The sequence below is a fragment of the Mustelus asterias genome, chromosome 13 (assembly GCF_964213995.1).
Source record: "Mustelus asterias chromosome 13, sMusAst1.hap1.1, whole genome shotgun sequence".
NCBI lineage: Eukaryota > Metazoa > Chordata > Chondrichthyes > Carcharhiniformes > Triakidae > Mustelus > Mustelus asterias.
Window position 1 is genome coordinate 12383829 of NC_135813.1, and position 26662 is coordinate 12410490.

Genomic DNA, 26662 nt, shown 5'->3' on the forward strand with positions numbered 1-26662 from the left:
CCCTCATGAACAACCCCAACAGCGATAGACTGCAATGACGTACTGCTATCGTTGCCCAGGAGTTCAGGCATTTTGATATTGACGTTGCTACCCTAAGCAAGACCCAGGGATGTGGAGAATTCCACCCCAACAGTACTCCACTTCTGACAAAATGCCTGAAACATGGTCTTGTCATAACCGATACTTTGTTCTGTCAGAGAGACAAGTACAAGCCCCATGGCAACACACTTGCTCCAAGCACTGGCATCTGCTCAACTGCACCATCGTCCGAGTGAGGAACTGCAAGGATGTGCGTATCACCAGCACCATGACCAGAGCCGATGACTGCTAGATGGACTACCATCTAATCCACTCTGTGATCAATGTATCCCCAAAGCAACGATGGCAACAGAAACATTGCCACAGGAAAGTCAACGCTGAGGAACCCAAAGACCCTAATAAAAGAGCCCGATTCAGCCAGTGCCTCACTACCAACCTGAAGACTTTCAGTAACGCAGAGACACAAAGTGTCCACAACACCTGGTCTGCCCTGAGGGCCTCCATAATCGGCACCTGCGAAGGGGTCCTCTTAGTCAAGAATGGAGAGGTGCTCAGCGAGGGAGCCAGCACTCGCTGGAAGGAAAACTTCAAAGATCTCCTTAACAAAGGCTCTCATCTTCAATGTGAGTATCCTCGACTCCATCCTCAATATGCTACCCGCCACCATCTCAGCGCAACCCCAACCCGGCATGAGATAGAAAAGGCCATTCAATAGTGAAAGAACAACAAAGCGTCAGGAGCAGATGGAATCCCTGCCAAGGCACTAAATGTGAGTGGAGAGAGCATTAAGACAGGTTAAAGAGATGTGTATTGTCTCCAGACAGGACAGCCAGTGAGACTCTGCAAGTCCAGGCAAGCTGTGGGGATTACAGATAGTGTGACATAAACCCAATATCCCGGTTGAGGTCGTCCTCATGTGTGCGGAACTTGGCTATCAGTTTCTGCTCAGCGACTCTGCGCCGTCGTGTGTCGTGAAGGCCGCCTTGGAGAACACTTACCCGAATATCAGAGGCCAAATGCCCGTGACCGCTGAAGTGCTCCCCAACAGGAAGAGAACAGTCTTGCCTGGTGATTGTCGAGGGCATTCGACTTGATTAGCTGTAAGTATTCGCATTCCAACCATTATTCTGTAAATTGAGTTTGTGTCTTTATATGCCCTGTTTGTGAACAGAATTCCCACTCACCTGAAGAAGGAGCTTAAGGCTCTGAAAGCTTGTGGCTTTTGCTACCAAATAAACCTGTTGGACTTTAACCTGGTGTTGTTAAACTTCTTACTGTGCCTTATTTGTGAGCAGCTCTCCACTTCATCTGACGAAGGAGCAGCGCTCCAAAAGCTAATGGCATTTGCTACCAAATAAACCTGTTGGACTTTAACCTGGTGTTGTGAGACTTCTTACTGTATATTATACCCACAGGGTTCATTGCAATAATTCACCAAAGTTAATTTGTCAGCTCGTGACTGCCCTGCAACCTTTATCATTGAGAAGGACAATATTGCAATACCAAGACCTGTAAGTTCCATATTTTAACAGCATCATGGGAACAACACAACCACAACCATAAGAGCACCAATATGTTTTTCCATATTGCAATTGTTTTTAATGGAGACAACATTATAATACAAAATGAATCCTTTAACTGATGTTCACCAAAAATACCTGTCTTTCCCCTGTCATGTTCTCAAAAGCCCCTCATAAGACTGTTGATGGGGAAATGGTTTTGAAACACAGGCTCTCATCACAGCCAGGGGCGCCATGATTCTGTTCACAAGGGAATTGGCAACAGCAGGAAGCAAAAGATGGGAATGACATTCAAAGATATGGGACAAGTGCTGGAAAATGGGATTCGCGTGACTTTAGTGGTAGTTATTGTCGGTGCAGACTCAATGGGCCGAAGGGGCTTTTCAGTACAACTCTATGGATGTACTTTTCACCTCCCTCCTGCCACAGGAATTGTAGTGGGTGGAATAGGACCATGCAAAGGAAATCTGCAAAGGTCCATTGATTTTGGGCGAGATTTTCCAGTCTTGGGGCGAGCGCAGCTGGAAAATCCAACCCTATGACTCTATGATTGTCTGGTATGAAAAGACCATGAAACCTTGGTAAGCTATTGGAAACAAATGAGTGATTGTAAAACATGAGGTAGGTTGTATTTGGTAGGAAAATTGAAAGGGTATAAGACAGATGGCATGTTTAATGAGTTAGAAAGCGACTTCTCATTACCTTCAGAACTCTGTTTTGAGAGAAGCCATTTTCATGATTTTTCATCAAATTCAAACAAAAGTTTCAGACATAAGACTGATATGCATTAACCTGTAAGCTTCTTTAGTGTTTAAGGTTAATGTTTTGTTGCTAAATTTCTGCTGATAATTATACAAATCTACTCCAAGGATGAGGAAAGAATTATCCAACAAAGACTGATGTGGTTGAAGGAATAGACCTTCCAAGGACAACTGGGGCTGAAAAATAAATCTAGCCTTTCCAACATCGCTGACCACGCAAGAAAAACGATATGAGGTTTCTAATTGCATTACACAGCACCAGGTTTCCAACTGAAATAAAAAAAACATGACCCAGACAAAAATCTAGCATTGGGAGAGAAAGTAATTCTTAGTCATCTTCACTTCCTGGTCATAGAAATCATAGAAACCCTACAGTGCAGAAGGAGGCAATTCGGCCCATCGAGTCTGCACCGACCACAATCCCACCCAGGCCCTACCCCCACATATTTTACCCGCTAATCCCTCTAACCTACACATCCCAGAACTCTAAGGGGCAATTTTTTTTTAACCTGGCCAATCAACCTAACCTGCACATCTTCTCAAAAGCCAACTTGAGGAGAGCCATTGCAGTAGATTCAGACTTTAAAGTACTCTGCAAATAAAAGGTACGCAACTCTAAATCTGTTCAGAATGATAATTAGATTGTCTTGTAATACAAGGTTGGTTCTTGTAATACAAGAAGAGTTCACTTGGTACATTAAATGATGAAAACACAACTCAAGTAATCATAGAAACCCTACAGTGCAGAAGGAGGCCATTTGGCCCATCGAGTCTGCGCCAGCCACAATCCCACCCAGGCCCATATCCCTACATATTTACCCACTAATCCCTCTGACCTACACATCTCAGGACTCTAAGGGGCCATTTTTAGCATGGCCAATCAACCTAACCTGCCCATCTTTGGACTGTGGGAGGAAACCAGAGCACCCAGACACAAGGAGAATGTGCAAACTCCACACAGACAGTGACCCAAGCCGGGAATCGAACCCAGGTCCCTGGAGCTGTGAAGCAGCGGTGCTAACCACTGTGCTACCGTGCTGCCCAGTAGTTTTGCAATGCCTTCTGAACCCCGAAGCTATGCTCTGCCATTATACAGTTTTGGACATTTTGCTTTTGTTGGGGTGGCGTGTTAGATGGAGGAGGTATCCATAAATCATAGATATGGGCCGGAATGTTACCGTCTCGCCCGCAATGGGAATCGCAGCGGGCGAGGGGCAGACCATGGAAACGTCCATTGACTTCGGGTAGGATCTTCAGGTTTCGGGACGAGTGAAGCCAAAACATCCCGCCTATGGGGTCAATTTCCACAATTATACTATTGACATCCATCTTTAACTCCACATCTTTCAACTGCTCCACTCCCTCCATTCAATCAAATGCTTGTTCATTGTTCACTCTTGGATGAGTTATCATATCCTTCCGCTAAACTTTGGACGATTGAAACTTCAGTCTTTGTCACTAGCCCATCATTGACTCTGTGGTAACGTGCCCTTTTGTTGTGGGGAGTTACCAGAGGTCACATGACTCATTGGGCATTGACCGTTGGAGTCCAGGAGTCATTGAGTTTACAAGCTTTCTTATCATTGTCCTATGTATGTAGTTATTTTCTCAAAAGAAACCTCCTGTTCATTTATCTGCCTTGTTGCTTGTCAATTCCTCATATTCATTACAGACTCCATCTTGTTTCCTTGCCACTTCCTCAGGCTACACCATATATTTGCAACCTTGGCATCCAGGTTGCATATGTGGCCCACAGTTTTCATGTGGAGCCCTGAAGCTAATGACCACAGCCAGCATGCATGACACAGGCTGTGATTATTTGTATACTAGTTTGGCAAAGAAGTTTGAATTTGCTGGTAGACCTCAGATTTGCATACCCAATTTCATGCAGGGCATTGCCTGAACAGCCCTAACCAATATGCTGAAGCATTTCCAGCAGAAAGAGAACAAACACCCACCATATTGGACTTACAGGTGCCCATTTTACATGTGCCAAGAGGTTGCAGCATGATCTAATTTTCAGGTCCTTTTAAATCCTTTAACTGGCCTGGCCCCCCCTCCCTATCTCCGAAGCCTTCCTTAGCCTTACAAATCCTTCCGCTGCACTCTCTATTCAAGTGTCTTCTGCCTCATGCCATTGGCCAGCATGCGTTCAAGCACCCAGATCACATTCTCTAGAATTCCCTCTCTTTACTCCTCAGTCTCTTCACCTATTTTTCCTCCTTTAAAATCCCCTATTTTCCATCAATCTTCCTAATCTCTCCATCTCTTCTTTGGCGTTTGTTTTCATTTCTCTGTAAATCTTTGTTGGCAACCTCTATATGCTAAAGGCACTATAGATAAAATAGCATGCCCAAAGTTGAAACTTCACCAACCTAGAAATATGAGTCCAAACCCACAACCTGTTCTCGGAGCATTTTACAGTGAGGGAGATATGAAAAAATTGGCTTTATCTAAGGTTGTGTTCACTGCTGCTGCAACCTTATAATTGGCATGCTGTAATTTTGTTCATAAGGTAGTTGTCATTAAAGGACTGATGCTTTAGCAACACTGGTGAAACTGATCTGGTGCATTTGCATCTCCTGTACTTAAGAAACCCAGGGGTCCCAGGCGGTAGTTAAATGACACAACGACAACATCGCCTCGGGCAGCAATTTGAGATCCATCGTAGAACAAATTTGAACTTGATCCAAAAATGAAACCACCTCCATGGATCCAAACCATCACTGGTAAAAGCTTCCATTCTGGGTAGATAAGTAGAAATGGTGATTAGCTTCAAGTTTCTAGGTGTCCAGATCACCAACAACCTGTCCTGGTCCCTCCACACCTACACTATAATCAAGAAAGCCCACCAACACCTCTACTTTCTCAGAAGGCTAAGGAAATTCGGCATGTCCACTATGACTCTCACCAATTTTTACAGATGCACCTTTGAAAGCATCCAGATGTATCACAGATGTTTCCAGAAGTATCATAGCTTGGAATGGTCCCTGCTCTGACCAAGACCGCAAGAAGCTACAAAGGGTTGTGAATGTAGCCCAGTCCATCATGCAGACCAGCCTTCCATTCATTGACTGTGGAAGGAAGTGTTAAGACGTCAAATGATGTGGAGGATGAAATGAAACTGGGGACAGGGACAGCTTTGAGGGAGAGTAAGACGGTGTTGCTGGAGAGACTTTCCAAAAATCCACAAAAAGGACTGTCCTGGTAGGCCCATTGTGTCAGCATGCTCCTGCCCCACTGAACTTATTTCCTCTTATCTTCACTCCTCACTCCTCTGGTCCATTCCCTCCCCACCTACATCTGGAATTCCTCTGATGCCCTGCGTCATATTGACAGCTTCCAGTTCGTAGGCCCTAATTGCCTCCTATTCACCATGGATGTGCCGTTTGGCCATCAATACCCTTTATTCTCTCTATGGACTGCCATTAGCAGCCCTTTACCCTGGCTTCTGTGGCTATGACTCATCTTTCATTCCCCCACCCTGCAGTATAAATATCTCCCACTTTCTATGACTTTTAGCTTTGACAGAGAGTCATCTGGACTCGAAACGTCAGCTCTTTTCTCTCCTTACAGATGCTGCCAGACATGCTGAGATTTTCCAACATTTTCCCTTTTGCTTCCATCCATTGACCCTGTTACACTTCCTGCCACCTCAGAAAAGCATTCAGCATAATCAAGGACCCCATGTATCCCAGATATACTCTCTTCCACCTTCTTCCATTGGGAAAAAGTACAAAAGTCTGCGATCGTGTACCAACCGACTCAAGAACAGTTTCTTCCCTGCTGTCACCAGACGTTTGAATGGACCTACCTCAAAGAACAAAGAACAGTACACCACAGGAAACAGGCCCTTCGGCCCTCCAAGCCTGTGCCGATCCTTGGTCCAACTAGACCAATCGTTTGTATCCCTCCATTCCCAGGCTGCTCATGTGACTATCCAGGTAAGTCCTAAACGATGTCAGCGTGTCTGCTCCCACCACCCTACCCGGCAGTGCATTCCAGGCCCCCACCACCCTCTGTGTAAAAAACATCCCTCTAACATCTGAGTTATACTTCGCCCCTCTCACCTTGAGCCCGTGACCCCTCGTGATCGTCACTTCTGATCTGGGAAAAAGCTTCCCACCGTTCACCCTATCCATCCCCTTCACAATCTTGTACACCTCCACCAGATCTCCCCCTCATTCTCCATCTTTCCAGGGAGAACAACCCCAGTCTACCCAATCTCTCCTCACAGCTAAGACCCTCCATACCAGGCAATATCCTGGTAAACCTTCTCTGCACCCTCTCCAATGCCTCCACATCCTTCTGGTAGTGCGGCAACCAGAACCGGACGCAGTACTCCAAACGTGGCCCAACCAGAGTTCTATACAGCTGCATCATCAGACTCCAGCTTTCATACTCCATACCCCGTCCCATAAAGGCAAGTATACCATATGCCTTCTTCACCACCTTCTCCACCTGTGTTGCCACCTTCAAAGATCTGTGGACCTGCACACCCAGGTCCCTCTGTGCTTCTATACTCTTGATAGCTCTGCCATTTATTGTATAACTCCCCCCTACATTATTTCCTCCAAAATGCATCACCTCGCATTAAGTTGATCTTTCTCTGCACCCTAGCTATGACTGTAACACTACATTCTGCACCCTCTCCTTTCCTTTTCCTCTTTGTACTCTGTAAGTGGTATGCTTTGTCTGTATAACGCTCAAGGAACAATACTTTTTGCTGTATCCCATGTGACAATAATAAATCAAATCAAAAGATGTTTTTTTAAAAGATATTTTATGAATTGAAATTATTTTTTTCCTATCCTTTATACACATAAAAGAAGTGGAAGTATGAGTTGCGTCAATAAATTAATCTTTAGAAAATTGTGCTTCTGGTCAGTAATGCATATTGGAAAATTACCCTTTAACATGCGTCCAAAAAATAGGATGGACTGTTAGAAAATTAGATTTTGCCTCCATTTTCTTTCCTCTCCATCTAAATAAATACTTAAATGAAAAAATGTCTTTCAAATTGTAGCATATATGGTCCCTACAGTTTGAAAATAATTCTTCTGTTGCAGTGACAGGTAGCAGTATCGTGGTGGAATTATACATTCATCTATAATCAAAATAAAGGGCTGGAAATACTCAGCAAATCTGGCAGCATCTGTGAAGAGAGAAACAATTAAAAGTTTTGAGTTGAATGTGACTTTCCTTCATAAGTTCAGCTGCTTGGTTAGCTGTATGACTGTTTCCCTGATAATGTCGGAAGGAAAGACGCTTCTCAGATGCATGAATTCCTTGTTCTCTCTTTCATTTTGGAGTTGGGTTGGTGGCACAACTTGCTGCTTGAGAGCTTATAGCTTAACTACCACCCCCACCTACACTCATAATGATGGACAGAGAATTCAAAGACTGGCAAATGTAGAAATGAAAAACCCCAGCCAGCAGGTAGCAAAAGGTAATTTTTTTTTAGTACTTTGTGACTGCTTTCATTAGATCCATGGGGATCTAAATCTGCAGCTTATCTAGTGCAAACTTGCCCAACAGAGAGTGTGGCATAAGTGCTGCATAGCTGGAGGGGCGCATAAACCAACAGTTCCCTTGTTTATGACTTGGCCAAAGAGTGGCAGCCCAGTGCGTCAACTCAGAGGAGACTTCTCAACCTGCCAGTCAGCCAAAGTGGGATCCAAACATGGATCGTAGCCTGGATCTCTGAAGATTAGTAACACTTTTAAAGTACTTTTGGGTCCTCTTATAACAAGGGCCAAATGGGTAAATGTTGGTCTTTTTACCTGGGTGGGGAGCCTGCACGCTGCCAGAATTCCCAGCCTGCTCCTCTGGAAGATGCCTGGTGCAGTAATAGCAGCTCATCCGTTCACCCAATACCCATGGTCAGCCCCAGAAAGCATGTCCTGGCATTCACACTGGGTCCTCCAGTGACCTAGGTCATTGTGAGCGCCTGAGGTTGCGTAGTCTGAGCAGATACAGCTTAGAAGTTGTATTGACGCAGTTTATGAATTCATAGAGCTGTTGTCTGCGAGTTTATTTTCTTCATTCTACCGGTTTGAAAATAACCAAACCTGCAAGCAGATTGAACCAAATAACAGAGCATTTTAACATCACAAACTTATACACAAGATTTTCTTTCAATCTAAAGAAAACTGGCGTTCAACAAGATTCATAAATGCCTACAGCACAGAATGAGGCCATTTGGCCCATCGTGTCCACGCCAGTCAACAAAGATCTGACTACACTAATCTCATTTCCAGTGCTTGGCCCATAGCCCTGGAGATTTACATTAACTTACCTGATTGTGGAGACCAAATGTTTAGATAGAGGCAATCTTCATTCCCAGTTACACCTCTTAAACTTATTTGTAAGCATGGTTTTCCATATTTTGTAGCTTTCAAGATGTCTGCAGGGAGGATAGGGCTATGAATAAATGTAAGCAACAAGTATCGGAGACACATATATTACATTCAAGTTCCTCTTTGATCCATTTTGTCTTTATCAACTGCTTTACTCTATATCTTACTTTTTTCTTTCATGGGATGTGAGTCATAGAGTCATAGAGGTTGACAGCATGGAAACAGGCCCTTTGGCCCAACTTGTCCATGCCACCCTTTTTTTTTAAAACCCCTAAGCTAGTCCCAATTGCCCATATTTGGCCCATATCCCCCTATACCCATGTAACTGTCTAAATGCTTTTTAAAATACAAAATTGTACCCGCCTCTACTACTACCTCTGGCAGCTTGTTCCAGACACTCACCACCCTCTGTGTGAAAAAATTGCCCCTCCGGACACTTTTGTATCTCTTCCCCTCTCACCTTAAACCTATGCCCTCTAGTTTTTGACTCACCTACCTTTGGGAAAAGATATTGACTATCTAGCTGATCTATGCCCCTCATTATTTTATAGACCTCTATAAGATCACCCCTCAGCCTTCTATGCTCCAGAGAAAAAAGACCCAGTCTCTCCAGCCTCTCCTTATAACTCAAACCATCAAGTCCCGATTGTATCCCAGTAAATCTCTTCTGCACTTTTTCTAGTTTAATAATATCCTTTCTATAATAGGGTGGCCAGAACTGTACACAGTATTCCAAGTGTGGCCATACCAATGCCTTGTACAACTTCAACAAGACGTCCCAAATCCTGTATTCAATGTTCTGACCAATGAAACCAAGCATGCCGAATGCCTTCTTCACCACTCTATCCACCTGTGACTCCACTTTCAAGGAACTATGAACCTGTACCCCATGATCTCTTTTTTCTGTAACTCTCCCCAACACCCTACCATTAACTGAGTAATTCCTGCCCTGGTTCAATCTACCAAAATGCATCACCTCGCATTTATCTAAATTAAACTCCATCTGCCATTCGTCAGCCCACTAGCCTAATTGATCAAGATCCCGTTGCAATCCGAGATAACCTTCTTCACTGTCCACTATGCCACCAATCTTGGTGCCATCTGCAAACTTACTAACCATGCCTCCTATATTCTCATCCAAGTCATTAATATAAATGACAAATAACAGTGGACCCAGCACCGATCCCTGAGGCACACCGCTGGTCACAGGTCTCCAGTTTGAAAAACAACCATCTACAACCACCCTCTGGCTTCTGTCATCAAGCCAATTGTGTATCCATTTAGCTACATCACCCTGGATCCCATGAGATTTAACCTTATGCAACGACTACCATGTGGTACCTTGTCAAAGGCCTTGCTAAAGTCCATATAGACAGCAACTACTGCACTGCCCTCATCTACCTTCTTGGTTACCTCTTCAAAAAACCCAATCAAACTTGTGAGACATGATTTTCCACTCACAAAGCTATGCTGACTGTCCCTAATCAGTCCTTGCGTCTCGGAATGCCTGTAGATCCTGTCTCTCAAAATACCTTCCAACAACTTACCCACTACAGATGTGAGGCTCACTGGCCTGTAGTTCCCAGGCTTTTCCCTGCAGCCCTTTTTAAACAAAGGCACAACATTTGCCACCCTCCAATCTTCAGGCACCTCACCGGTGGCTGTCGATGAATCAAATATCTTGGCTAGGGGACCCGCAATTTCCTCCCTAGCCTTCCAAAATGTCCTGGGATACACTTTATCAGGTCCTGGGGATTTATCTACCTCGATACGCTTTAAGACTTCCAGCACCTCCTTCTCTGTTATGTGTACATTCCTCAAGGCATCACTATTTATTTCCCCAAGTTCCCTCACATCCATGTTGTACGAACACTGGCTTCAAGATACAATGCAATAACTCAGCAATTCCTCAACATCATTTCCCAAACACTATCACACCCACCTAGGACAGGGCTGCAACTGCATGGAAATATCCTTCCCTCCAAGAAACATAGAATCCTGACTTGGACGACTATCACTACCTATAGTCATTGGGTAAAGATCTTAGAACTCCCTGCCTAATAAAATTGTAGGAGTACATTCAGCAAGTAGATTGCAGTGGTTCAAGAAGAAAGCTCACTGCTGCTTTCTCAGGGCAACCAAGGATGTGCTACAAATGCCCATATCCTGATTAATACAATTAACAAATACTCATTTATAGTTTTGGATTGAAAGCCACAAATGGCTTCCTCTTGGGCAATGTATTCCACTAACTATGCACTGTGTGATAAAGCTTACTCTCATGTTGCTTTTGTTTTTTTTTGTCGTTCACCTTAAATTTGTGCCTCCTGTTTTTGATCCTCTGCTAATGGGAACAGATAATGGAAACAATTTCTCCCGATCAGTTCTGTCCAGGCCCCTCATGATTTTGAACACTTCTTTCAAATGTCCTCCATCTTCTCTTCTTCAAGGTGAACAATCCCAGCTTCTCCAATCTAAGGCTCTCATCCAAACAATTGTTAATATTTTTCTGCACCATCTCTAATGCCTTCACACAATTCCTTAAGAGTAGTGCTCAGAATCGGACACAATGTTCCAGTTGATAGATACTGAACCAATGTTTTACAAACTTCATTGTATTTTCCATCAATAAATGGATATCTGGAGAGGTTTTCCTGATCTATATGAATGACTTGGATATGCAGGGCACAATTTCAAGATTTGTAGATGATACAAGACTTGGAAGAACCATGAGGAGGGTAGTATCGACTTGAAGGGAAGATAGGCTGGTGGAATGGGCAGGCATGGGCCAGAATTCTACTGCTGAGGGGTGGACAATGGAAATGTCCATTGACCTCAGGCAGGATTTTCCAGTCTTGGGTCGAGCGAGGCCGTAAAATCTCGCCCATGGCATGTGAAATTTAATACGTTGAAATTTGAAGCTCCACCATTGATGGCTGTACTTTCAGTTGCCTAGATTTTAAGTTCTGGAATATCCTCCCCACCTCACTTTCCTTATTTAAGTCACGAAATAAAACCTATTTCTTTGATCAAGTTTTTGGTCAACTGAGCCAATATCACCTTCTGTAGCTTGATGCATAATTTTGCAAAGTGTCTTTAGATGTTTTGTTACATTAAAGATGCTGTATAAATATGAATTGTTATTGTGGTATAGACAATATTGGTAAACTCTAAAGTCTATGGAAAATGTCAGTTTAACAGTCCAAATTATGCAAAGAAACAAGTTGTAAATCTTCTGGTCCTTGAGCAGCCTTCCAGGTTACAAAGAGTTGCAAGTACCATTCTGGGAAACACATCAGTTCAGAAGTTTCAATTTTTAACGGTTTTGAGATTATGCAGATAATTAGCATCTGCATTTGCTTTTTTTAAAAAGAAACCAAATGAATTATTCTATTTCTCATTAAAACAATAACAATTCTTCAAAAGTACATTTTTGCCCGAGAAGCATTTTGGATACCCTGACCCTCTGAAAGGAGCTATATAAATGTGAATTCTCCCTTTTTCTATTGTCTGAAGAGAGATGTTAGCATTTACATATTATTGGATAATTCAATAGATTTCTTCCTGTGTCTAATCACAATTAGAAAAACCAGTTCTTATGCATTTGAGTCCATGTTTGACAAGTAGCGACACAGGTCATGGTTTGAGTAATCTAGTTGAATTTTTTGATGAAGTCACTAGCAAGGTGGATCGGGAAATGTCAATGATATTGTTTGCGTGACAATAGTCCAGAGATTACCGTTGGATTTTAACAAACTTGCATGTTTGACATTCCTCTGCTATTTTAACATGAGAATGGGCTAATCATTGTTATATGTCAGCTACTGATCCCAAATATTTCCAGCAGTATTTCAATGCTTATGTTTGTTCGCCTGAGATGAGCATAATGGAGTTTACCAGTGTCCTCTTTGTGAAATTACCATTTTAAGAATGGTCATCATCCACTTCTCAGATTTGGATTGAAATTATGTAGTCTCATATCACATAGCAGGTAGTTAGAAATACGTAATGTGTTATGATCTGGTCTTATCCTTGATAGTTAGGGTGGAGGTCGATATATATTTGGACTCAAAGGGTATCAACGGATATGGGAAGTGGGTGGAAATTAGAGTTGAGTCCAAAGATTGGGCAGGATCCTATTGAATGGGTAAGCAGACTCAAGGGTCAAAAGGCCTACTGCTACTCCTAATTCTTATGATGTGCTTGCTGTAGGATTTGTCTTTACATAGTAAGGAGGTTTTCACTTTTTATTATTACACTTGTGTGTAATAATGATTGCTCACAGAGGGGGAAAGTGCTGGTGCCACAACTGGAATGATTTTGCTCAGCTTTATTTTTAGGAGCATGAAGTTAGGGCCGCCCTCTGATATTCTGCAGGCAGTCACATGGTTTGCCAGGCTATGGGGAAAGAGTGGGACTGTGGAACTGATTTAGGTAACACTTCCAAAGAGCTGGCCATAGGCAGGATTGGCCAAACAGCCACCACCTATCCTCTTTCATTCTATGGGTATTATCTGATGTGTATCACAACTCTCTTCTTTATCACAGTCAGCCTTTTATGAGGCAGGAGGTGACAATAAAATTTTCAGGTATGTTGAACAAGAAGTCGTCAGCACATCCTCACTGGCAGCAGGTTTAAATGGGAAGTGTGCTGAACAATGGTGTTAGGCAGGCCAGGCTCAATCGCTTTGCAATCTATTTTCTTAAATGGCTAAGGAGGCCAAGGAATAGTGTGATTTCCCCTTTAGAACCTGGATTTCAGTCCAGAAAAATTGTAACCTCTTTCTCTTGGCTATAATGCAGAGGGATCTGAGTGTCTATGTTCATGAATTGCAAAAAGCCAGTATGCAAGTGCAGCACACAATAAAAAAGGCAAATGGGACGTTGGCATTTATTGCAAAAGGACAGGAGTATTAGAGAAGTACTGTTGCAAATTTATAGGGTTTCGGTGAGACCACATCGGGAGTATTGTGTCCAGTTTGGTCTCCTTATTTGAAGAAGGATGTAGTGGCATTGGAAGCAGTTCAGAGGTTCACTAGGTTGATTTCGGGGATGCAAGGGTTGACGTGTGAGGAGAGATTAAACAGTTTGGGCTTGCACTCACTGGAGTTTAGGATGACAGGGGGATCTGATTGAGGTATATAAAATGTTAAAAAGGGATTGATAAAGTAAGTGTAGACCAAATGTTTCCTCTTATGGGCAATCTAGAAGAAGAGGTCACAGGTATAGGTTGAGAGGCAGTAGATTTAAAACTGAGATAAAGTCCAACAGGGTTTATTTGGAATCACGAGCTTTTGGAGCGCTGCTCCTTCATCAGGTGAGCGGAGAGGTAGATTTAGTATTTGTGAAACCTACCTCTCCACTCACCTGATGAAGGAGCAGTGCTCCGAAAGCTCATGATCCCAAATAAACCTGTTGGACTTTAACCTGGTGTTGAGAGACTTCTTACTGTGCCCACCGCAGTCCAACGCCGGCATCTCCACATTAAAACTGAATTGAGGAGGAACTACTTCTCACAGAGGGTGGTGAATTTGTGGAACTCGCTGGAGTCTGAATTGTTGAAATGGTTTCAAGAGGAAGATAGACATATTTCTAATTAAAAAAGGGATACGGGGATCAGGTGGGAAGGTGGATTTGAGACCAGGGAGAGATCATTCATGATCTGATTGAATGGCGGAGCAGGTTCGAAGGGCTGAATTTGCCCGCTTCTGCCCCTAATTCCTATGATCCCAATACTATGTGGGGAAAAAATTGAGGCTCTCACAGTCAAGTTTCTAATGGCTATGAGACCATAACACAAGCTACTCAGAATTTACACAAGGTGTCACTAAAATGGCAAACACAAGACACCATGAGAATGACTGGCATGGAGAAAGTCACGCTAATATATTAAGGATTGAGATCCGTTTTATTACAGCAAACTAGTTGGAATTTACTCTCCATCTGGTCCATGTTATAATTAAAAAGTGTTTGATGAGATTGGTGACAAAATTTTAAATATTTTAAATTTCCTGGCATTAAAATCCTTCATCTTAAAATAAGTATAAAGCAAAAAGAATATCAATCAAGATATTCAGGAAGCTAAATAATCATAGCATTCGGTCACTCTGTATGAAAGACTGCTGGAGGGCGAATTAGTTGTCGCATTTTGTACTGTATTATCCTTATAAGCAAGATTTTTTTTTAAATTACATATAGGAAGAATATTCCATGATTGCAGCATAAAATTTGAAGTATTCTCATTAATAGTTTAGTGAAAAATAATAGGTTAGAAATCAGTGGAAGTGATATTAGCAGAAGGCAATGTAATGAAATTCCTATATCTGTTGTTGTTATTATTGCAATTATTCTTTCTGTGTATACTGTTCTACAAAAATGAGATGCAATTGCCCTTTCTGCTTAGATGTCAGCGAGAGTCTCAGAAGAGGGAACCATCTTGGTGTTGCATCAGTCTCAGCTGAGATGTCTTACAGGAATTAGTATCAGCCCTAAGTTATATAAAAGCATGAATAATGGCATGGCAGATCCACTTAAATATAGAAAGAAAACATTTTAAATTATACTCACAATGCGGAAAGATTTTTATTCAAGATCATGTTCTGACATTAGGATGCGGCAGAATTTAAGTTAATCATGTAGAACGGGAGATATAAAAACAATCTTCAGTTACAGCAATGAGTTTCTGACAGAACAAACTATAGGGTGATCATCATGATAGTGTTACAGGTTGCACACACGCAGCATCCTGCTCATTTACAATGGTAGTACTAAGTAAATCTTAGTCCAGTATTAAGCTACACAATCCCAACAGCTGCAAGAAGGAAACACATCAGGTTAAAACTAATCGCACCAATTATGTAACCAATTCATTAGCCAATTGACTCAAATCAATTCTCAGATACTAAAGGGACCAAATAAACAGGTTTAAATAACACTCAATATTAACATCTAAAATAAACTCAAAATATAGAAAAATAATTATGAGCTTTTCAGTACTAATGCCTCAATTATTTCCACTGAGATTCAAGTCCACATTCTTCAGACTCTTTGCACGCCACTGACTCTCTTGGGTCCAGATCTCACCAGTTCCTGCAACATTTTCTAGCTGAGGTAATCCACTCTGTCATTATTGCTTGATTTAGCTGCTGGGTTGAGATCAGAAATCTCTTGATTGAAATGCTTTTGACTGCTTAATGTTTCATCAATGCTCAAAATATAGCCAGAGAGGACTGTCTTAAGCAGCATCCATGGCCATTTTAAATTATATGTTATTACTGAGTGTTTGCATGATGATTTGAAAATGTTACATTCTTTCAAATAAGATAAATACGATTAAAAATGTCCAGTTACTGAATTAGGAAATAAATATTCACTGCTGGGGAATCACTGGGTCAGCATCTCACTGTTCCACTCTTGCAGGATCTGTTCTGCTTTGTTTAATGTTGAGTCTTCCTACAGAATTTGACACAGGAGAATGGTTTAAACAGCTTTTATGCATTACAGTTCTTTAAAATTTGCCCACTCTTTTTCTCACACTGTTCTTATCAATCTGGTATCTGGGATCGAATGGCATCCGAATAGAGAGAATAATAGATCTCTGCTAAACGACCAAAGTAAAAGAGGTTGTTATTCCAACCAAAGTCTTGGGGGAATAGAAGGCTAACAACGTATGGGTGCCTTCAAATTCAACATAATGGATAGCATAGAAACTGGAGATATCAAACAAATATCGGGTAGGAGCTGGTCTTCTGAAGTTAAGCCTGAAAGAAAGTTTGCATCAGGGGAAAGGCATTCTGTAAGCAGATTTGGGACTGTTCCTGCCATTGGGTATTGGCAGAAAACTATTACCCAATAGACAGGAGAAAAAAAGAGATGCAAAAGTAATTAAAATATACAAATTGGGAAGAAATGCAAATTGGCAATAAGATAAATTGCATTTAAACAGCAATTTTCATGATTGGAAAAAGCCCCTCAGCACTTCATAGCCTATGAAGTAGTTTTGAAGTACAGTCAATTTGCTCACAGAAAGATTCCAACATCAGAAGTGGTAAATGATCGGATGATCTTTATTTGAATATTTGTTAAGGAATACATGTTAGCTAGGACACTGGAACACCACTGCTTTTGTTCAAGTGGTATCATAGGATGTTTAATATCCAACTGAGAGGGCAGCTTAATCTTTCGTTTAATGTCTCATCTGATAGATGACACACCCGACGCTCCCACTGCACTGAGGTAATCAGTCTCAAGTCTCTTGGGTAAGGCTTGAACACATGGCCATCTGACTCAAAGAGAAGTTTGCTTCCACCAAACCAAGGCTGAGCAATGGCTTGGATCTTTATACTTCTGTGGTTGTCGAGATGCTTCCTGACTAGACTACAGGAACTTGGAAAAGAAATAGGTCAATTACGTAGCGCACGCCTGCACGTTGTTCAGAGTTTGAATAATGTAGGGGGAGGGAGGATGAATATGTAGTACAGAGAAAAACTTAAAGTTGGAGTAGAGTTCTGACTGCATTTGAAGCCAAAAGATACAGGTTCCCAATTATTTACGGCAGCATGCAAGATTCACATAACTACAGTATTTTAAGAGTTGTATAATCTCTATACTGCAGTTGAGTCTCAATGTCCACAAGAACTTCACAATCTCTACTGCAGCTCACCTTAACAAAACAAAACCGGATAAAGTTTTCAAAGTGCTTTTTGTGGTCAGAAGAATAGAAAGCAGAGACTGGAATTGCGGCCAAGCCCTGTGAATAAAAGTAATAGCAAAGAGTAAGAATTTTGTTTGGTCAATTAATGTAGGAAGATTCCACTCACCACCTGCACCTACCTTGATCACCCAATTCTTTACTTTTTATAACCAACTTTTCCTGGTGCTGTTGTGGTTATAAAATTTAACTTTGCATACCAGATGCATATATTCCTGGGCCTTTCTCACCATTTTAGGGTTCCTAACCTCAGTTACATGACTGTGGAAAATCCAAGGGAAGACAATATACACAGGTAGGAGATACACAGAGGTTACGTTACTTTCAGTTGCACAACATCTAGTTTTACAGTGAAAACTGGATTTTGAGGAACATAGGAACAGAAGTTACCATTTGGCCCCTCAAGCCTGTTCCACCATTCAATGAGATCATGGCTGATCTATGAGCTAACTCCACATACCCATCTTTACCCCATACCCCTTAATACCTTTGGTTAACAAAAATCAATCTCAGCTTTAAAATCTGATCAAGCATCAACTGTCATGTAAGGAAAATAATTTCACTTCAACTACCTTAAAGAACAAAGAACAATACAGCACAGGAACAGGCCCTTCGGCCCTCCAAGCTCGTGCCGCTCCCTGGTCCAACTAGACCATTCTTTTGTATCCCTCCATTCCCACTCTGTTCATATGGCTATCTAGATAAGTCTTAAACGTTCCCAGTGTGTCCGCCTCCACCACCTTGCCTGGCAGCGCATTCCAGGCCCCCACCACCCTCTGTGTAAAATATGTCCTTCTGATATCTGTGTTAAACCTCCCCCCCTCACCTTGAACCTATGACCCCTCGTGAACGTCACCACCGACCTGGGGAAAAGCTTCCCACCGTTCACCCTATCTATGCCTTTCATCATTTTATATACCTCTATTAAGTCTCCCCTCATCCTCCGTCTTTCCAGGGAGAACAACCCCAGTTTACCCAATCTCTCCTCATAACTAAGCCCCTCCATACCAGGCAACATCCTGGTGAACCTCCTCTGTACTCTCTCCAAAGCCTCCACGTCCTTCTGGTAGTGTGGTGACCAGAACTGGACGCAGTATTCCAAATGCGGCCGAACCAACGTTCTCTACATCTGCAACATCAGACCCCAACTTTTATACTCTATGCCCCGTCCTATAAAGGCAAGCATGTTTGTGTAGCTGAAAGGACTGATTAACCTTTAGGTTATGCCCCCTCGTCTTAAGACTTCTCAGCCAGTGGAAATGGTTTCGCTCCATTTAGCTCATCAGTTTCCCCGAGCATCTTGAAACTCTGACATTATCACCTCTTAAACTTCTAAATTCTAGGGAATACAACCCTAGATTATGTAATCTCTACTCATTATTTAAACCTTGGGAGTTGTCATTCTGGTAAACCATGCTGCACTCTCTCCAAGGTCAATGGTGTGATGCCCAGAACTGCCCACTGTAGTCCAGTATAGTGTGTGCCAGTGTTTTATATAGCTGTACCATAATTTCCTCTTTTATTCAAACTCTCTAGGTATAAAGGCCCACATGCTATTAGCCTTTTCAATTATTTTCTGTACCTGTTCATGACGTTTTAATAATTTGTGTATTTGACACTCAAGTCTCTTTGGATCTTCAAGTTCTAGCTTTCCAATATGAACTACTCTGATAACCTGTTATCACCAGCGTGCAACTTACCTGGTGATGAGGGCATGAGAGATAGGCAATCTGGATGAACCATGAGCGTTTGAAAATTTGCCAAAAGATTCTACACGTGCATTGACCTTAACAATCTATAGATCTTCTAACCATAAATAGAAGATTTATTTCTATTAATTTTCTGCTATTCTATTATTTCTGCTTCAGTTATTGAAAAAAGGCTGTCGTAACAGGCTTTTCATATTCAGGACCAGTGGACAATTACAAATTTTAGTTAGCTAGCCTCAATTTTACACGGTTAGCCCCATTATTTCAAAGCTACCCACCTTATTGGTTATGAGCCATTTCACAAATCTATAATCATACGGCTGTTCAGAGTCTGGCAGATCAACTTCTGGTAGGAAAAGATATTAAAAAAAGTAAATCAGCCACCTCACGAAAAATAACTAATTCAATTTTATGGTGCTAATATATAGAATATAACTCAAATATACATCAGCGGAGGCTAGTGAAGAAGGGAAAGGGTTAATGTTTTTTGTACTCAATGTATTTTGTACCTAAAGGGTTAATGTATTTTGTACCTAAAAGGTTGAACTTTGTACTTAGAATGTATCACAAGCATAACCCTTCATTATGGCTAATCCCCTTGTTTATACTGCTTCCGACATTAATACAAGTTAACTTTTATTCTTATAACAATAGATAGTCAAATGTGAATGTGTTTGCAGACATGCAAGTCTTACCTTTTCTACAGGCTTGCGTGGTAAATGTAAACGGAAGAAAGCATTACAAGATGTGGAGCATGATAACGGCTGTTTAAAGGAGGACTCCCGCTGGGCCAGCTACAATTGTGCCGGTAACTTCAAAGGAAGGGCCGTGGAAGAGCAGGAAACCTCAGGCTGTATCGTGACTACAGCTGCCAGAGAACTGCTGCTTCGTGATCAAGGACAGTTGTGTGGACTTGGATTCATGACCAGACCAGTGTTTGTATCGTGACTGGTGTTGGGAGCCATAATGTATATATATCCCCACTTTTCTGTGTTCAGAGAGAACTTTGGCTTCCGCTTTCAAGGGGTCAAGTTCTCCCGCAAGCTTGTGAGAATAAAGCCTACTCTATTTTGACTCATACCAGTCTCAAGAGGTATTTTTTACCTACTACAGCCAGACATTCCCCACTGGATAAGGTGAAGAAAGAAAGCAGAGGACTCTATTCGAAGTTGGCCTCATGTGCATCTTAGCAGCCAGGTTCATGACTACAATGGAGCAGGTCACCACACCCTTGGCTACATGCAGTGCATGGAATGGGGAGAATTATGCCTTAAAGTAACAGGAAATCTCATTCAAAAATAAAATTAAACATCAAAACCAAATGGATACCATGCATCTTTGCTTCTCATTTCTACCTAGAAGAGTGTATTTGATACATGGTCTCTGGAACAACAGCTTGGTTCCATATTGCACTCTGGCCACACATTAAGATTGCAAATCTCCATCAGTCTGTTTATTTCATTTGTACTTTCCTTGTGACAAGTAATCTAGTTACTCACTGATGGCTGAGATGTCCACGATCAGGAAGTAACCACCCTCTGGTACAATTGGCTTTAACCCCACAGACGTGAGGCAGGCAGCAAGTCGGTCACGCTTCAGTTGCAGCTCCTGACGTAAATTGATGAAATAACTTTCTGGGGCTCCCAGGCATCCATATTCTTTCACTAATCCCTCTGCTACAGCTTGCTGAGTACAAAATATTTTTTTAAAAATAGATAATCTACTTCAATGACAATTCAGATTCAAAAGCCATTTTTGTATTGTGTCATACACTTTGGTGCTGTAAATCTACAGAAAACCACCAATGAAGAATTTCTTCGGGGTGAGGAGAGAAAATGGATGGAGGTAACTTTGGGCTCAAATTGGGTCCAAGTTGATACTCTTGTCAGTGGATGGTCTAAACTAATTCACGGTACGTGACTAGTCTGACACCTCCGCCAAGCAGGTCCACACTATCTGAGCCAACTGTTGGTGACTGATTAGCTAGTGTGGCTCATTGAAAACAGAAAGATGGATCAGAAACTGCAGCCTGGCACTGTTCTCACGTGCCTATATAATTCAGCAAATTAATGTCGTAATGGATAAGGTAGTTCTTAAGTAGGCAAATTACCAGTGATCTGTGCTGTGTGGGTTTAAACTCCAACATATGCCGAATCACAATTGGAGGTACGTAATCATTAGCTCGTCAACCTGTACTGAACCATAATTTTCTTTTATGTAACATGGAAAATATTTCCAAACACTTCACCCGTTGAAGGAGGTGAAAAATAGATAAAATAAATAGTTATTGGGGCTATGGTATGATGGAAGAATTTGGATGGTATGATGGAAGAATTAGGAGAGGTTACCTTGGTTCAGAATATGGATTTCTAAGATTTTTGAAAGGGAGAGGTGAAGACCTTTTGGAGGGAGTTCCAGAAAGAGTCTGGAATAGCTGAAGGCTGTCACTAAAGGTTGAACAGAGGTGGTAGGGGGAGGATGCACAGATGGCTCAGAAGGTTGGAGGGTGTGGGAAGAGACAAGACTGGAAGAGATTGCAGAGATAGAGTGGGTCGAGACTGCTGAGGGATTTGAAGTTGAAAATAAAGACTCTAATCTGTAGGGAACTAGGGGCTGGTGTAGATCAAAGAGGATGGGAGTAATGGAGTTTGTGTGACATGCAATAGCTGGGTATTTTAGGTTTAGATAAGTGGGACAAATCAGAGTGTTTCCATTCCATAGTCAGGTGGTATCTCCACATATGTGGATCTTTCATTGGTCTAGTTTGGACATTTGAAAGTCTGCTATTAGATCTTTGTACCTTAAGACTCGTGGCTGACCTAAAGATCTCACCAAGAAATAAATTTACATTTTCTTTGAAGGAGGAACTGTTTTGAAGTAAGTAATGTGGCCCAGGGAAATTGCAGAAACAAACAGCAGATATGGAAATGCCTCACTGATGCTGTACTAATTAGGGAGCAAAAGTGAGCCCTCTGAATGAGAATGTGAAGTATAATATAGGGTGAGCTCCACAGCATTACATTGTCATTTTGATGGGCACATAACTGAATTCATTCACCACGATACAGACATAGTTGTGAAAAGTAATCCCTTTGGTACTTCCTACCTGTGCTCCAGTGGCACAATGATAGTTTGAGTTCTGATGGACAGTCTGCAAGTGCTTGATGATGTCCTTAGGTCCAATTGCCCAGCCAACCTACAATAAGTAGGTAGATAGAATGTCACAAAATTTGCAACCAGAAAATATCCAGAAGTTTTTGTATTTTATACTTAAGTGCAAAATGAACAGATTGATTTTTACGTGGGAGTTTTACTTATAATCAGCTGATCTAACTCTGAAAGCATAGTCAATATGAAAACATAAGCTGTAATATACTGACAATGCCAGTTGTGTGGCTGTTTGCAACCTCAAAACAGCCAATTGTTAACCATTGAAGTTTAATTTCCTGTTAATGCTCTGATGTTTCTAACTATTGTCGCTAAGCTGCAATGCAATAGATTTCTTGATTCCACGTGTTGGGAATTAGGATCAACTTCATCATTCCATTACACAGCGGCTAATCCCAAATCCTGCTACAACTCCAGCTCAAGAGGTCAACTTTGGGAGAGTTTAGCCACAGTAACCAAAAGCACCAGAAGAGAGTTATCAATTAGTCATAAATCCTAAACCAAGCAAGTTGCTTAGGACATGTAATAATTCTCTGGTTAAAACTACTTTGGAATTCATTCTAAAAAATACAATTTACTGTTGCTAGTTAGGGATTCAAGATTTTATCTGCTGTAAGCTGATGGCCCATTATTATGCACAATACAACTGAACGACACTATAATGGATTAGCACTAAAATTAGTCTTTGACTCAAATTTTCTGACAGTTTTCTCCTACTCACCTTCCACCCTGTAGCACTGAAGGTTTTTCCTGCACTTCCAACGGTGACTGTCCGCTCCGACATCCCTGGCAGGCTAGCTAGGAATAGGAAAACATGAATAGTAGCTGATCAAGAGGGAGGTGTGTGTGGTTGGAGTAGGAGCAGATAGGGGAAATGGAAAGTGGAAGACAACAAAATAAGAGTCACTTTTGCAGGTCTCTGCACTAGTGTGGAGCCTCATTCGAAGGACGTGCAGTAGTGGAGCTAGGGTTATAACTGTGTAGCCCTGATTTTCCTAACTGTGCTTTACGTTAGCAAAACTCCATGCTCAATGTTGAACCTCACAAGATAGGTTTCTTTACTTGCTCCGTTATCACTCCCTTCAGTCTTGCATCACCAAATCTTTAATCTCTCCTGTCTTCCATCCTATGACAAACTTTCCCTTTTGTTCTTTTTCCCCACACTCCTTCCTTCCACTTGTTGAAATTCCAATACATCGCTCCCATCTTTTTCCAGCTCTGATGAAAGTCCTCGAATTGAAACATTAACTCTGTTTATTTGGTCAAGACAAAACAATAATAAGAAGCAACAAGCAAAATACTATGGATGCTGGAATCTGAAACAAGAGCAGAGGACGCTGGAAAAACTCAGCAAGTCTGCCAATATCTGAAAGAAACTGAGTTAACATCTTGAGCCCTTAGATTCTTCTTCAGAACTGAAGCAACACTGTTAACATAAAAAACGACCCGAGGCATTCAAAGGAAGGTCGACGTGCAATATGTACACAGCCAGAAAATGGGTGAAAGGCAAGCAAGACTTAGTATGAAACAGGACATCAATCGCAGAAAAATCTCATGACAGGTTGGAGTTTGTGAAGGGTAGAGGATGGGAGGTCAGCAAGGAAACCATCTCCATTGAACCTGCAGATAGTGCAGTCATCTGTAAAGGATTCGGCAATGGATAGGCTGAGGCAGGGACAGAAGCAGAGGTGGAAGTAGGTGGGCAAAGTAATGGAAAGGGTATAGACACTCAAATCAAAGTCAGCCAAGTTGCTGAGGTTGCCAGTTTAAACAATGGTCAGGGATGACAGTGGAATCAGTGGCAAGTGAGTGACATATGTGGTAGGAGCCAAAGGCTTCAGTTTTCCTAATGTTGTGTTGAAAGATTTATCCAGGAGTGTATGTCAGACAAGCATTCTGATAGTGCATAGACTTCTGAGCTCAGAGTGGTAGCAGAAAGGCAGAGCTGGACATCATCAGCCTAAACTAACCCTCCACAAAAGGGGAGTTGATAGCATAATTAGGTCATCCTCTTTTGGTACAGTTACAGGAAGACAGTGGAAAACACTGCTGCGATCTCCTAAACTCCCTGCCGCAATCCCCTATACTCCCTAAATCCCCTAAACTCCCCGCCACATTCCCCTAAACTTCCTAAATCCCCACCACAATCCCCTAAACTCCCTAAATCCCCTAAACTCCCCGCCATATTCCCCTAAACTCCCCGCCGCGATCTCCTAAAATGAAGCAAGCAAAATGGATACAAGATAGATTATATGTAAAGCCGATTCTAAAATCAGGTTCTCCCATTCTAGACCTATTCATGTTTACGCAGTTTTAGCTAAGTATGTACAGATGAAACTCTCTTACCAATTCGTACATGCTCATTTGCATCATACACCAGCCACTCATACACCTCGTCACTAATGCACAGCACATTGTGTTTCACACACAGGTCTGCGATTACCTGCAACTCCTCACGTTTGAAAACCTAAGTTAGGGTAAAACAAAGAGCAATTGTTAAGCAATAGGTTTGAAATAAATGGAAACCAACCTAAATTTCCTTCTTTCTTTGTATTATGTCCTGCTAGATTAATTTTTCTTTCATCTTTCTTAAGGCTCCCCCGTCCATGGAAATGACTCCATTCCTGTCTGCTCATTACGTAGGAATGTCAGTCACGAGCCAGAATATTTATGCTTCAAAAAATCATCTAATCCTCATTGGGAACATTCCTGGCTGAAGTGGAAATGATTGTTTGGTCCTTCACAAGCAACAGATGTTGTATCAAACACAAGCTGCCTTCATCTTCATGGAGGAAAAGAATGTGTTTTTTTGGGGGTATTGCGTTTAGTGACAAAAATACATACAAAATTAGTTCATCATGTTATTGAACTAGTAAACATAATTTGCATTTGTAGAACACCTCATAATACTTCAAGAACACCCCCAAACACTTCACATAAAATGAATTGCTTCTTGTTGTGGCTACTATTTACCCCACACCATTTACTCCACAAACAACAAGGAAATGAATGAACAGTTAATCTACTTTCTGGAGTATTGTGTATAGCTTCGATCTTCATACCTAAGGATATCTTAGAGGAGATGCAGTAAAGATTCACTAGATTGATTCTGGGATGAGAGGGTTGTCCTATGATGAGGCGAAGTAGATAAAGTAATTAGTCACAATCCACAAGAGGCCATAGGCATCCCTCTTTTTTTATTCATTCATGGAATTGCTGGCTTGGCCAACATTTATCACCCATCCCTGACTGCCCTCGAGAAGATGGTGGTGACATGCCTTCTTGAGCTGCTGCAGTCCATGGTACATCCCAGGATATGCTTCAGTGAAGGCGTTGACGATGGCTTGGAGCTCGGCCTCTGAGGATGCACAGACACAAGCATCATCTATGTACTGCAGTTCTGGCCTGCAGGCAGCAGAGGGTGAACAGATTCCCATTTGTTCTGTAGTTTAGCTCCACTCCAGCAGGGAGTGCATCAAAGGTGAGATGAAGCATTGCAGCAAGGAAGATTGAGAAGAGGCAGTTCGATGACACCGGCTTGCTTGACCCCGGTTGGAACATGAATTGGGTGTCTGGTGTATCCGTTGATCAGAATCACGGCTTGCATGTCATTGTGGAGCAGGTGGGAGGATGGTGACAAACTTTCAGGGGCAGTCAAAAGGAAGGAGGATGCTCATTAATCCCTCACGGTTTGACAGTGTCAAAGGTCTTTGGGAGGTCAAAGAAGGCCATGTACAAGGACCGATGCTTTCCCCTGCATTTATCTTGTAATTGTTGCACGGTGAAGATAATGTGCATTGTGCTCTTTAGTGGTAGAATCCACACTGTGACTCTGGAAAGAGCTCTTCAGGGGAAGGCGATTAAGGAAGACTCTTGCCTATGACCGACAGCAAAAAAATTCCTCTATAGTTACTGAAGTCAGACTCGTCAACTTTCATGAAAATAGTCACAATTACGGCATCTCTCAGATTTCCTAGCAAGTTCTGCTCCTTCCAGCTCACATATTAGTCCTTTGGCAGGGATTCCACCTGCTCCTGCTCATGAGTGGGAGAGAAGGGGATTTTGTTGGAGAAAGTCTACCCTGCCCACATTGTCAAATTTTGTACGGAAACTAGAAGGAGGCGGCCATTTGGCCCTTCGAGCCTGCTCTGCCATTCATTATGATCATGGCTTATCATCAAATTCGATCTGGGCAGCACGGTGGGACAGTGGTTAGCACTGCTGCCTCACAGCGCCAGGGACCCGGATTCAATTCCGGCCTCGGTCACTGTCTGTGTGGAGTTTGCACATTCTCCCCGTGTCTGCGTGGGTTTCCTCCGGGTGCTCTGGTTTCCTCCCATACTCCAAAGATGTGCGGGTCAGGTTGATTGGTCATGCTATATTGACCCTAGTGTCA

The 26662-nt window shown here is 42.1% G+C and overlaps 1 protein-coding gene across 9 annotated transcripts in view; it reads right to left on the reverse strand.

The window, feature by feature from the left end:
* Positions 1-15209: 15209 nt before the first annotated feature.
* The window catches only part of LOC144502428 (kynurenine--oxoglutarate transaminase 1-like), a 31393-nt gene continuing 19940 nt past the window's right edge, over positions 15210-26662 (reverse strand). For 6 of the 9 annotated variants that reach the window (XM_078226314.1, XM_078226313.1, XM_078226320.1 and 3 more), the window contains 7 exons: positions 24613-24733; positions 22988-23064; positions 22205-22294; positions 20598-20784; positions 19377-19444; positions 17342-17428; positions 15210-16131 (listed from right to left, as the gene is read on the reverse strand). In XM_078226314.1, the coding sequence (XP_078082440.1) occupies positions 16063-16131; positions 17342-17428; positions 19377-19444; positions 20598-20784; positions 22205-22294; positions 22988-23064; positions 24613-24733 (699 nt within the window). In that variant the 3' untranslated portion in view covers positions 15210-16062. The remainder of the gene's footprint in view (positions 16132-17341; positions 17429-19376; positions 19445-20597; positions 20785-22204; positions 22295-22987; positions 23065-24612; positions 24734-26662) is intronic. The other 3 variants (XM_078226319.1, XM_078226317.1, XM_078226318.1) reach the window with 1 other exon arrangement.